The sequence below is a fragment of the Nyctibius grandis genome, chromosome 9 (genome assembly GCF_013368605.1).
Source record: "Nyctibius grandis isolate bNycGra1 chromosome 9, bNycGra1.pri, whole genome shotgun sequence".
In the NCBI taxonomy this organism is placed as follows: Eukaryota; Metazoa; Chordata; class Aves; order Nyctibiiformes; family Nyctibiidae; genus Nyctibius; species Nyctibius grandis.
Genome location: NC_090666.1, coordinates 16,286,070 through 16,300,516, shown reverse-complemented (window position 1 = coordinate 16,300,516; position 14,447 = coordinate 16,286,070). Strand labels below are relative to the sequence as shown.

Genomic DNA, 14,447 nt, shown 5'->3' with positions numbered 1-14,447 from the left:
ATGCAAACAGGATGCTGGTTCATTTTCTTTAATTTTGTTGAGCTGTAATACAGCAACACAATCTGCTTGTGACTGGTAACCGTGGTTATACTAATTCATAAATTCTGGTTTCATTTTGATAAGAACAGCTGTACTGACAATATAACTAAAATATGCGAGGAGCACTATGTTTGCTGTCCATGTATACCCTCTAAAAATAACTTCTGAAATGCTGAGAAAGCGGTATTTGAAGTTACAGCAGTTCAGCAGAGTAAGCTTGCTGAAACTCTTGGCATCAAAATAGCAATTTACAGTAATTAATAGTAACCACAACAGCAGAAAGGAAAAGACTTATACATTCTGAGATTACCTACTTGGTTTGCCACTTGTTATCCTACAACATTTTTCCCATATGTGATCAAAATGAGGCAGCTCAATTTACTTCCTGTTCATTACAAAAATGGTAACTCTTCTTATACAGAAAATAAGACCTGTTGGAGTTCATGGTAGTGCTGATAAGCGGAATGCATTTTAGAAAGCGGCTCATAAGATATTGCATCTTGACAGCTCCCTCATCGGCTTAGTGTTATGCTATCATAACAAAAGTGTGAAATCCTTCGGAACACTTACAGCTCTCTGAAATCAGTGCGCATCCTGCATCTGTTAGAAGCTGGCCTTCCCACCTCTGATAAGGTACTCTGAAGTGCTCACACCTGAAGGAATGACCATAACAAAAACTGAACCCAGCTTTCATGGGCGAGGTGGGGTGGGTCTGCAGTGCTTCTGGAACAGCTCTAACATCTGAGCTTTGTCTTCCAGGTTGACACAATGGAGGTTATGCGACACCCTGAGGAAACAACTAACATGAAGCGGCAAACTATGGCTTCCTATTTTCGGGTACAAAAGTTAAATTGTAAACAAATATTTTGGTGATAAGAACAATAGATATGTCTGAAGTATTTGTGGGATTGTGAGATCAAAGAGAATAAGAAGATAATTTTTTTTATTGTGTTGTGAGGCCTTTGCAGACTCATAAATTTTATTTTGGTCCTTTTCTTTTTGTTTCCTCATACTTTTATAATTTCACTGAGTACATTGATAACAATCTACAGTTAGACTATTTCCATCTAAAATGCTGGAGGTCTAGAACAGGCCTTTTTATGAACAGAAAAGTGATTTTGTGCAAATAGCATAGCTGTCATTACTAAAGCCTTCATATTTTTTCCACAAGCTCAAGCATACCTACTTTTAAAGATTAAGATTTATTATTTGTGCTAATAAGTAAAAACAATCCATCTTTTGGAAGTACTGTTATAAATGATATGGATTGCCATTTTATCAGTAATAGTCCTGTCTGGGGTAATGTATATTCTGCGTATGTGTTTAAATCAAACAGGTAAGGAAAAGGCATTGTTGGAACTGGAAGGTTAGGAGTCAGGACACCCACGTGCCAATCCAAGGCTGTTGGTTAATATTTTTTTTAATATTTTTTTCTTGCGGTCATTGCAGAGTGGAAAAGTTTTGAGCAGCTGATCCTTGGGCTGCGCTTGTACCGTGCAGAATGGGGAAGTTCACAGTTCTGTGCTAGCCAGTGTGGGTCAAAGCTTTATGCGGTGTAGGAATACCTGTTTTCTTTGTCATGCAAAATAGTGTAAGGAAAGGCGTAGAGGAAGCTGAGATGTTGCCCCAGTGTGGAGGGTACAGGGACACACATACAGACTTATCTAGTAATACAAGTGTGGATTTAGAGTGCTCCTGCAAAGAGCTATACAGATGTCAGCTGTGTAGGAACTGTGGAAAAAAAAAAGTAGTGGAGTGGGGGAGTGAGTGTGAAAGTACACCATAGTATGGATGCAGCCTACAGCAAAGTGACCACAGTCAACTTAGAATTGTTCATGATTTTGAGATTGAGTGTATTTGCAAAAAATACTTATCGTACAGTGAGTTAATAAAGTGAGGATGGAGCAGAAGTATCAGTATTCAGAGGAGCCATTGGAAAAACAGATATATATGATCTGATCACGCTTTTTTCATTTTAGTGTAAAATACAATGGAATAAACTGTTTTCCATGTCCAGGGTGGGCAGGAAAAGAAGTGATGGGCCTACGTTTCAGCAGGAAGATTTAGGTTAGATGTTAAGAACATTATGAATAGTCATGGTAATGCAGCACTTCAGATTGTGGAGTCTATATCCTCAGTGATTCTGAAAAATGGATTAAACAGACACATGCCTGAAATGGTACAGATACATCTAATGTCCTGTTTGGGTGGAGGACTGAACTGATGACTTCTTGCATCCCTTTCCCCATGATTTTCTGTGAATTTCTGTGATTGATTGTTTCACAGTAAAGCTTGTACTTCTGTTGGGGATATTTGATTCGTCAAATGTGCCTACAGTAGAACTGTAGTTAGAACATTTTTCAGTTCTGCTTTTTTTTTAGTATGGCTCTTCTTCAACTACAGAAATGTGGTATAAGGAGAGATGAAGAGAAAAGTGTAAGAAGTAAGAAATAAGAACTAGATTAATAATTTTTTTTCACAATTGAAAACTTTTAATAGGTTCTGGGTTTTAGCCAAAAGCTTAAAAATTCATAAAACATCAATGAGATTAATGTTATAAATTAAAATATAATCAAGCGTTACATACTGTTTACAAATACATATCTCCTGCTTACGTAGTTGCATTGCAGTTTTTAGTCAAGTGTGTTCATCTTTTCTATTTTCCTCACTAGTATTCCCTAATGGATCTTTTATCCAAAATGGTTGTTGGACAGCCTCACTTTATCCGCTGCATTAAACCTAACGATGATCGAGAAGCGCTGACATTTTCTCATGAGAGAGTTCTATTGCAGCTACGATACACTGGAATTCTGGAAACTGTCAAAATACGTCAAAAAGGGTATTCTCATCGCATCCTCTTTGAAGAGTTTGTGAAAAGGTAAGACTTCTATACCATGGCTGTTGTTTTAAAACTCCATTCAATAAAATATACTCTATGTTTAAGTACAGAAAGTTCTGCAAACATTGGTTTGTACATGTATGGTCTGATTCTCTAATGAGAGCAGCGACTATCAGAGATAAAGACTACACGAGATAATCTGAGCTCTGATGGACAAAAGTCAACATGAGACCAGCAGTGAGCACTTAGTATTCAGTAGCAAGCCTGTCCCCATGGTTCCCTCAGTAGAGGCAACAAGTGGAAATTATGCATCATGCTCAGATAGTACAAGGATTTGGAAGGTCAGTGACCTTCAGCCATTGTATGAAGAATATGCACATGCTTAAGAATGAACTGATATAAAAGCTTTAGATTTAGAAATATTCCTTGTAATAGCTTTGTAGCCTCATAGTCATTTATCTTGGAGGTATCATGAATTATAACCAGATCTCTATTCACCTGAACCCTTGTCATGGCTACTATTACTAGCTTTAATACTATTCTCAGTCTCAAAAAGTTATAAATTTGATTCAGGAAATGCTATTGTCTTTATGATGACAATACATTTATATGATCACTATGGTTTTGCCTTAGACTTAAAATATGTTTTTGTGTAGTATTCACTGTTTTGCTGTCTGTAGGATTGATAATTCAATAATGGAGCAGAAGCGGTACTGTTAAGCAATAAACTATTCAACAGTAGGAACAAGCAGTGAATGGCTAAATCAAGCATTTAGTGATATTTTCTGAACTGGAGGTTGCTCATTGAGACAATATAGAGTTAATGAATCTACTGAAAGCAAGTCATTCACATGATGCTAGAGGGAAGGAGCTGATGATGTTTTTGAGGAAGAAGAGGCATAAACAGTTTCACAGGCTTTTCTAAGACCCAGAGATTGGGTAAACTTATATGTGTGTAAATCAGTCATTTGGGCTTGGAAATCTGTGGTCCTTGCATTGAGAAATGTTGAACAATAAACCATAGCTTAATTAATTCTGAAATATTATGAAATTTTCTGATTTGTAATATATTAGTATGCCAAATGAATATGTAATAGGAAAACATGAGAGAGATATATCCCAGGAAGGATAACTAACATGTTCATTTGTCCATCAAAGCAATTCAATTTTCAGACATTATTTCCCCCCACCTTTTTTTTGTGTTACATTCCTAATTTTAGTAAGGTCACACCATTCTAAAGCAGGTTTAACAAAGAGATTAATTTTTGTGATCACTAACACATCTTTGCAACATCCTGAAGAGGCTGAAGGCAGAATTATCAACCTTAGCTTTTATCCAATTTACACATAAGTGAACTAAGATTAACTCCACTGAAATTAGTGTAAATTGGGAAGAAATTAGACCTCCTCTTATCAGTAGACTCTTTTCATTCAAAAGTGCACTGAAATTGAGTACAACCTTGAAAAGTAATGGTAATAAAAGCAGAGCTGCCTGTAGCTTTCATTCCTGCAGATAAGGGCAAGTTGTGTTTTAACATCTTGCCAGATACTCCCCAAGTTTTTAGTCCAACTTGATGTAATTCTTTCAGGAAAGTAAGTCAACATGACAAGGGAAGTGGGGGGAAGATTTAGCAATTTGCCCAACAGCATAGAAGACTTCCTGAGTTCAGAATATAAATGGGGGCAGGAGAGGGAATGTTCTTGCTCCTTTGTTCAGTTCATGCTTTATTTTTAAACAAATTCTATTCTGTTTTGCTCTTGAGAAAAAAAAAAATAATGAACAATGCTTTAAAAATCTATCGGTGGAACAAGAAACATTTTTCTTCAACTTACAGCCATGACTAGTCAAGTGTTTTGGGGAACTAAGTAGTTGAATACATAAAAATGTTTGAGAAAACAGGTCAAATGCTAAACAGATTGGCACTTTTTTGTTCATAATCAAAAAGACATTTGGCAAGTACGAACAAGAGTTACAAAATGTCAGTAAATGTGAGGATATCAAAGATTTTCTAAGCCAGCAAGTTAATTGGTATTTTGATCCTTTTGAGCAACTTAACAACAAAATGGATGAGCCAGCACTTTTTCTCCCTTGATGTTATTAAACAAATAGGTGTGCTTCTTATCTGCCTGTTCAATAATGCTGTTTTGTAAACTCTTAGCAGGAAATATGAGGACAAAACAATCAAAGGCAGGGAACAGAACCATTCAGGGTTTATCAGGTGGGAAGTAAACAAAAGATAAAACTCTGTCTAATGTTACTCTTTACTGTCTTCTGTTTTCATGTACAACAGATCATTTCAGTGTTGCAAACCTGGAAGTTAGTTTATTGGGTTAAAAAACAGATGGTGAGGAGGGGACTTAATTGTAACTCATTCACACAATGTTTCTTTAGCCAAGTATACAACCATCTGTTTTATGTATGTAAAGATACATATTCTTTTACTTAAAGTAGGAAAATGTAATCTTCAGCCCCTGTAAACACTATAGACCTGTCAAGTCTTAGGCACTTCATGTCCATTGGCCTTGTGTCGCACCTCATGCCATCATGTTTTTCTCATGTGTTTGCTGTGAAGCAGCATGGCCCCTTTCTCAGGGTGGAATCCTAGCTTTCAGGCACAGGCTGTTAACCTGATCAGGCAACCAGGTGTGCCTGGGTTGTGGGGCCACATAGTGACTGTGCACTGCACAGCTGCTAAGGGAGGTGTGCTTTCTAGCGGGGACCTGCACTGGAAGACCCACTAAATGGGATGTTCCTTGCTATATCCGAGTGCCCAAACCCCTAGAACTTCACATGAGATGATGTGGTGGGCAGGTGTGTCCTTACCACATATCCGCCAGCTTTTATGTAATGTGTCATATACTGTACCATGGGTTGAAAGATAAGGGACTTGAGAGTCTAATGGTGCTAAATGCTGTCAGGCTTGAAGTGCCTGATAAGCACACAGAAGTGTGTTGAGAAGTTCTGTACAAGTTTCATATAAGGATTGTCTTTTTTCTTCTTCTCTAGTTTACGTTCTGCATTAGAATTCTTTGTGCTGCATTAGGATGCAGGGTACACTTTTCTTATAAGCACTACCTACTCCACAGTAGCCAGATGATAGATCAAATGCTCATGGCAATACTAGTGCTGTTACTGTAACAGTGATCCCAGTGAGGTTGGTTCTGCTTTTTCAATCTTACAGTGCAAATTTGCGTAAGGTCAATGTTGGTACACCTGGTACACACAGTCTCTAAACCATCAGTGTGATATTTCTCATGACCATATAAAGCCTTATTGACCTTAATGAGTCACATTCTGCACTGAGTGGAGCTAGGAATGAAAACTGCTCAAATACTACAAAATCCTGTAAAACTTTACCTCAGTACCTGCTTTCTTCTAACCCCAAAAATTTAGTGGTGATAGACCTGTTTATTATTCACAATCAGGGAAACACTGAATTAAATTAGAAGTCAACAGGTTTTCTATAAAGAAAAGAAAGGCTTGCTTTTAAAATGATGCATTTTTAATGCAAACTTACTTTTAACACTGAGTCTGCACTGTACCAAAGTCCCAAAGTGATTTCTGGAAACAAAATTGCAACATCTCCCATGTTTTGATTTTAGTATTATGCATGGAAATGTTTGTTATTTGTTTCAGTGGCTTTAAGATTTCACCAGATCTGTATAATGTTCCTGTACACTTTAAATAAGGTAAACTACTGTCCCTTCCACATATACTTTCTAGACTCTTGTCATGCACAGAACACTGGTAAATGGTTGCAGGATGCAGAAGATACAAAACCTCTAGGAGTGAAAAGTCTGATAACCCCTTATAAATTGTATATGCAGAATGGACCAAATTATGCCTTTCTATGTTTATCTGATGATTTACAGCATAAGTGTTAGGTATCTTTTACTGAATTTCAAGAGTATCTTAGATGTTTTTTCATTTTTCTTTTACATTTTTTAATTCATAGTCTCAATATAGAATCAAATGCAATTAGTTGTATGAATTCAGGTGTGAAAGTTTCTGAACAAGGTGAGATACAACCAAGACAAGTTAGGAATTTTTGAAAGTTATTTAATGGATCTTTCAGTGCTAAAAAACATGAGTTTTTTTTTAACTTTACAACTCCAGGGCTAAGAAGGAACAAATGTCTTTTGGAGTGTTGAGAATCTCCCTACTATTGCTGGGGGTCTGGCTAGAAAGGGATTTTGCCCTCTTGCACCTCATCCTTTTCACATATCATTGTCCATTCTCCACCTCAGGCCAGTATATTTTAGTACAAAGATTTGTTTTAAGGAGCAAAAGAGTTAATCATTACTCTGGTGAGTTAATCGTGTAGAATTGATGCTGCCTTTAAGTCTGGAATGCGAAGGGAACTCTAGTAAGAGACACTGATATAGTAGTTAATGGTGCTGTTTAAATGCTATTTATTGAGCAGTTCCACAGTTCACCCTTTAAGGAGGGGAGAGAAATTGAACCATTTGTTTACAATCAGTTTATCTAATCTAAAACCACCAACACTAAAATGCCTTGGCCATAATCAGATAGGTAATGCATAGCATCATTCTGAAGTTTTCCATATCTTAGCATACTTGGATGTCTTTAATGTTTAACCTTAACTTTGCATGTCCTAGCTTTGCAATTGATCTGGTGATAAAGTCAACTTTTTAAAAAGTTGGTTTATGCCTAATGACTATTAAGTACAGTTAATTCAATTTTAATGTATTTTTTGCCTGGAATACTGTTCATGTCCATGAAGGATAGTTTGTAGTGCAGTTTAAGAACCACTGGTTAAGAAATACATAATTCCAGAGTTTCATCAGCTCTGAGAAATTACTTCTTCTGAGGGAAAATTACTTTTCTATTACTTAGTCTTCGTGTTACTGAGGATGTGATTAGTCAAGTACTTTTAGGAAATGTGTAGATGAATATGTGTCGTGTAGGGAATTTTCAAGCAGGATGTATAACCCAAGAAAATAAAGTATTTTTGCACAAATATGTGCATGCTGGTGAAATGACACATGAAGGACTATAAACTGTATTTTAAAAAATAGAAATAAAACTATTGGCTTAACATAGAAGAGCACTGAAATATTCCAGACTAATGCATTTTCTGCTGGAGTAACAAATGCAAATATGGAAATAAAAAAGTAGAGCTGTGAATTTTTCATCTCATCTGGAAGCAAATGTGATTTCTAGCTCTACTTTTCTGAAGTTTAGTATCTGGTTTCTTCAATTGGTGAAATGCTGTAAATAGAAGTCGCTCTGGCTGTGATCTCTGTACAGTAGATTTACATAAGTGTGATAGAGATGAAATTAGGACAATAAATCAAAATGAACAGTTGTAGTTTTGCATATACCCCAAAGTTTTGGGTGCATGCCCAGATGTTTCCTCTACAATTTCACCATGTACAATATTTGCACACTTTTACCAGATACATTAAGGTGAAACATTTACCTTCCTCTAAAATGTTCCATATGGTCCATTGCTGTACAAAGATTTTAGATTAGGTAAATAATTGGATGGCCCTATGTGGCACATGCTGTACTACCATACAGTTATGCCGAGCACATCAAGTCAAACTGCTTGTGCATCTGTAGTTACGTGATTCAGTCATGAATACAGGCACCAGAGAGAAAACAAAGCGTTTGCCTAAAACAAATACATGGATTTGAGCTTTGGAACACTGATCTAGATACTGTGCACAGTACAAACTCCAAAAGCAGTTCTGGAGGAGAAATAATGAAAAAGAAATTGCCAGTCTCATACTACTAGACCTTATTTCTGAAGAGTAGTCATTTCTGCCTTATTTTAGACGACATAACTGAAAAGGACCAGAAAGACCTGATGTTGAAAATCTGACATCCCAGCGTGTTTAACCAGTTACAGGAGTCTTCCATGCAGTGGTTTAATCAAAACGTTTGGAAAAACACCATTTAGAGGAAGTTTTTATGAAACATTGGGAGACAATATGTTTACATACAGAAACTGAAGTTATTTCCATAGGTTGTAACGTTACTGTCATTCTGAATTACTTAATTTCTTAGAAGACAGATAAGTTTATAAAAACATTTGTTAAAATAGGATTTGGTAAGAAAAATGGGCATTGTTTTATTTATGTTTTTTTTTTTCTGAGTACCAAAAGCAACTACATTCTAGATCATGAAAGAGAGCTAATGGAGAGGGTACTGCATTTAAAAGATACTGAAGTTTGTCATAAGCAGAACAGTATTCAGGCATGTAAATTGCATAGCTCAAAAATACTTTTTAGTCAGGTATTTGTCATGAATAAGAAATCAACTTCTCAGCAATTAGAATGTCATTGATAAGATAGTACGACTCAAAAATTATGAGATCCCCCTTCGCTATTTTATTACATCAGTGCTATCTAAAAACTGTTCTGTGGTCTTAAAATTTGCAACTACAACATGCCTTAAAAGGTGTATGAACAACCAGAAAACTGGTATTATCACTTACTTGAAACCTTCCTTCCTTCTAAGGAAAGGAACTGCTTAAATTACATACATGTGTAAATAACGTGGCTATCTGAACTGGCTTTTGAAGCAAACAGCAACTTACTATTAGTGCAACTTCCCTGATGTATGTGTCAAGTATTTGTTCAAATTGCATGCTATCACAAATTGTTTGTGATACGTATATTTTAAATCTGAGTTTTATTAGTGCAACTCGTAATACTGTTTGTCTTGTGAAAACTGGCATCATTAAGTTCAGTAATAAGTAATAAAAATGTGCTTTTTTTCTTTTTAAATACACCATGTTTCTCCATACCTACTAAATGGCATGACTCTTAGTATTTGAAAGACTTGGTCTAAAGAATTGCAATGTCATCTTCTTGAGAAAGTCACTGTATTAAAAATAACTCAGTAATACATAATCTCTTATCATTATTCAGAGTGGGCAATGACTGCAGTTGGTGAATATCTATGTGTATGGTCCAGGACTGATTCCAGTGCTTCTGCCTTCAGACGTCATTTTGTTCCCCTTTGATCTTTATTGACTATTTTAGTGGTTCTTTTTCTTTCTGTGTGACAACTGGAGCTAATATCTAGAGATTAACTGGAGCTAGTATTTGAAAATTGTATTCCCCTGATTAAAAAAAAAAACCAAAAAAGTCTTGCGCTATTCCATTTTTTCTAATTGCTTCTCCATATTTTCTTCAGTATGAAGTGGGGTATTTTGTTGCCTCTGTGTGGCTACAGAGGAATCTGTCTTTGAGGTTCACTGGTTGGATTCTTCTCTTTATGTTTTAAAGAACATTTGATGGTTCTTCCCCATGCTAATAATTAGAAGAATGGTTTGCTGAACCTGCCAGTTTCTCTCAAACACAACGTAAATAGAGTAGCTCCTGTTCAACTTCATAAAGACCAAGACAACACATGACGGTTCATAAAAGAGAGCTGAGGTGGCAGTTGCTACCATCTAACAGTGTACTTATGCTAAAATAACCTTAAATTTGTAAACTAACTGGCACATGTGCTTGCTGTTACTTAACATAATTGTTTGCAAGTAGAGTTACTTAAATACTATAAAACCACTCTTCGTTAATGCATGATGACTTTACAGGTAGGGATTGGTCCATTCATTCTTAATGTCTGTTCAGTTCAAACACATTTGCATCCTTTTTTCATTAACTGTTTGCACAGTAATGTTATTTCACCTAATTGTTAGGGGCTGTTCTTTGCAAGGGAACGTGGACAAAAGAAAAGTCAATGTTGTTTAGTATGGGCCTGCTACAAAGGCCACTAAAATCGATCATAATCATTCCAATTAATTGTTTATCCCAATCAAACAGAAAAAAGACATCATGCCGAATGACTTACAAACCTAATCATAACCACATAAATCCTTGTAAGTAAAGGAAATTATTAGATTCATGTGAGTAATTCACTTTTTTCTTTAAAATAGCTGCTAGTTCTGTTTAACCATCAGTACTGATAAAATCCTTGCTGATACAATAGCAATGCCAGTTGTTTTAATTATGCATGTATATGATCTCTTCTGGAGCTGTGAAACACAGGTGGGTATTCATGCAATCTGAGCATCTTGCTGTCTGTAAGTTAAGATTGATATGGTTTTTTTTTTACTGTAAACTAATATTTATTCTTCGCACAGTGTCAGCCTTTTAGCTTCCATAATCAGTCAGTATCACTCTCATTCTACTGCCTACCATCCTAGTGCTGGCCTGTCTTCACCAATTGAGAATCCTCAGTCCTTCTGTTTGGCATACGGAAAATGGGAAGCTCTTGTTACAAGCTCAAGAGCCTTGGACTTCTTATGTGGATTTAGGCTTCACAAGGAATGTCAAGGCCATTTTTATGTCTTTGTGAAAAATGACCGATACCAGTAACTAAAATATTGAAAGTTTCTGAAATGCCTTTTTTGGCATTTCTCATAAGAAACAGGCATCAGGTCATGAATAACTTGCCTTTGGTGCTTTTCTTTTTCTTTGGTGCTAATATGTGACTTTTCTTCCACTCAGAAATCTGTAAAGGTCCATTGAACACCACAGGGAGCACCTGCTTGTTCAACAGAACTTGCAGACTTGCAGTGAGATGTAACTGTGCTGAAGTATGTTATGCAGCTCTGTAGATGGCGTACTTATTTTACACGTTAATCAAAAGGTTTTATTTTTGCCTTCCTTTCTATCACTCTGATTTCTAGCACTTTTCCTTCTTCTCCCTGTCATTCATTCACTCATTTGCCTGAAAAATTCAGAGCAACCTTGGGTGTTTCCTAAGTTGCACTGGTTTGTAAAAGACCTTTATGGATGATTACACTGACTGGGGATTTCTAGAATATGGCAGATTCTTGTCACCACTATGGTACCACTTATTTTCTTACGTCATGTGTACACTCAAATATCTGTTCATGACAGCTGCGTCATGATTTATGAAGAGGACTGAGTATAAGGGAGAATTTGGCCCACGAGTTCTAGAGATGCAGCTGTGAGCTAGAGAAGAGCAGTGAAAGTACATATTGATTGTCAAGTAATTTCTTTCTTTGTTACTTGGTTTTACAGGTATTATTACCTTGCATTCAAGGCACACGAGACTCCCCTTGGTAGCAGAGAAAACTGTCTTGCCATTTTGGAGAAATCTAAACTAGACAACTGGATTCTTGGGAAAACCAAGGTAGAGGGCACTAACATTTTCTCAAGGATAGTATCCTTTTAGCAAAATATGTTTAATAGTGGTTTGAAAAGTACTGCATGGATGAACAAAAGAACAAGGAATTTGCTCTAGTTAGCTTCCCAGGTTACAGACGTGTCCTTCCAAGCCATCTGATTTAGTGCTGCAAGAGAAGGGGCGTATTGGGTACCTCCCCAGAGCGCAGTCTGCACGCAGCTGCCTTGGTAAGGACGGTACATCTGTCACTGCCTGCTGTGGTAGTGCCCCCCTGAAGTTCCTCCTGCTCTTAATCATGGCATGACTGAAACTTCGCACTCGCCCATCCTGTGAGCATGGTTAGTACATTATCCGTTTGTGGAGTTTCAGGTGAGATACTTCTGGCTCTGTCAAGAGCCTTTGTTCATGGTCTGAAATGGAGTGGATGACTTCTGTAAAAAGGAAATTATGCAATATCTTGAGTTGGTTTACAGTGCACAAAGGAAAAACAAGGAGAATTTTCCTTCTCAAGACCCAGATAAAGTGTATGTAAGCACCCATAGGATTTGCCTCTTGAAGCAGAATGCTGTTAGACAATACTATGTCTAAAACCAGTTTATTTTGTAAAGCGGGTGAATATGTGGTTTATTTTGCAATTGGGTGATTATAATCGGTGAAATAATGAAAGCACAAGCACACTGAGAGCAAATATTTGATTCACAAGATTGCTATGGTATCAGCAACCAGTATTTTACCAGTTTTCTCAGCAGCAATGCCCTGACATAAGACTAATGAAAAGGCAGAATACAAGAGATTATGCTACTGCCTGCATGTAATACTGATTTTTTTTTTTTTTGTTCCATTTCAGGTTTTTCTAAAGTATTATCATATTGAGCAGTTAAATTTGTTCCTGCGAGAAGTTATAGGGAGGGTGGTGGTCATGCAAGCCTATATCAAGGGATGGCTTGGAGCAAGGAGGTACAAGAAAGTCAAAGAGAAAAGAGAAAATAGTGCTGTTACCATACAGTCAGGTAAAGGTTCACATTCGCTGTTCCATTGAGTGTCTTTGCATTTTAAGCTGTTAAATTGCATGGACATTATTTATTCATTCTTAATAGTTTATTATGAAATCAAAATAACTGGAGGTGCTTTTCGCTCCTACTAATCGATGCAAATATTATTTACTTCTAAGGTGTCATCTTAGTATTTGGTAACACCTTTATCTAAATGTTATAGTATTTTGGATGTGATGCCTGTGCATAAAATGAAAATATTGTTAGGTATGTCTACACTAGCATGCAGCACATAAATGAAATGCAGTAGCATGCACCCCCCCACCATGTATATCAGAATTCCAGATAACATACGTCGTGGGCTGGGCCTGAGAGGCTGATTATCAGTAATTTAGCAGGCTTCCTTATATTGAATTTGGGGAGCTGTGTGAGGAGGGGAGTTCTTGTGCTGACATGATCATGCACCTTTGCCGTTTGGATTAGGATGTCAGTGAGCACATGGTGACAATTAAAATTTGGATGAGTGAAGTGGTGTTTGAAGTTGTGGGGATGTGAATACTGCAGTCGTGAACCCAGAGTTCAACATGTGGGTGGGTGGGGATGGGGGCTGGAGTGGTTATGGCAGGAGGGATGAAAGTTTCAGCACATCTCTGACTCTGTAGACTCTGTAGCACTTCCTTAAATAAATGTAATTTCCAGCACATGGTTTTGTATTTTTAGCCTGGAGAGGATATGAAGCTCGCAGGAAGTACAAGGAAATAAGGAACAGAAGAACTGATGCTGCTATACATATTCAAGCAGGTAATTAAAACATTATTTCAATTGCCAACACCTATTTTGCTGTGGGTGATTTCATGTGTCAGTGTTTATAGCCAAGAGAAATACATACAGTCCAAACAAAAGCTATCAAAAACATTACTTCTGGTCGTTTGTTCTTCAGTATCAAATGGCATCAGTGACAGGTATCAAGCACTTTGGGCTTTTTGTAAATAATTCTCTGAAAGCAAAACATACTGATTAAACGGTGTTTTTAAGATTCTTCTGAGCACAGTCAGTACAATTCAACTATATGTAGAGCTGGTATGGAGGACTGGATTGATTTGACTAAAAGTGTGGATGGGAGGTGCTGGACATGGATTTCTGTGTCTTTATGTTGAGCCCTGATCTTGGCAGGTTGCCAGGTTTTCGTTCTGACTGCTTGCTGGGTTTGCCAGCTTTGGCCAATCTTTTGACTCTCTGCCAGACTCCTATGCAGCCATATCAATATGAATTTGAATAAACTTTAAAGAGATTATTGGAGAAACAGGCCCATAGGGCTGTGTAGGTCTCTAGTAGAGAGCAGGGTACCATATGGCACAGAAATCTAAGAACCAGTGCTGTGAACTCAATGGTGTTTTCAAATGCTGCCAGTATGAAGCAGCCTCCATATGATGCAGTGTAATAC

The 14,447-nt window shown here is 37.0% G+C and overlaps 1 protein-coding gene across 1 annotated transcript in view; it reads left to right on the top strand.

The window, feature by feature from the left end:
* The window catches only part of MYO3B (myosin IIIB), a 195,586-nt gene that overhangs the window by 119,779 nt on the left and 61,360 nt on the right, over positions 1–14,447 (top strand). Inside the window, exons 25-29 of the mRNA XM_068408068.1 lie at positions 799–876; positions 2,712–2,917; positions 11,906–12,017; positions 12,859–13,021; positions 13,724–13,804. Of these exons, the coding sequence (XP_068264169.1) occupies positions 799–876; positions 2,712–2,917; positions 11,906–12,017; positions 12,859–13,021; positions 13,724–13,804 (640 nt within the window). The remainder of the gene's footprint in view (positions 1–798; positions 877–2,711; positions 2,918–11,905; positions 12,018–12,858; positions 13,022–13,723; positions 13,805–14,447) is intronic.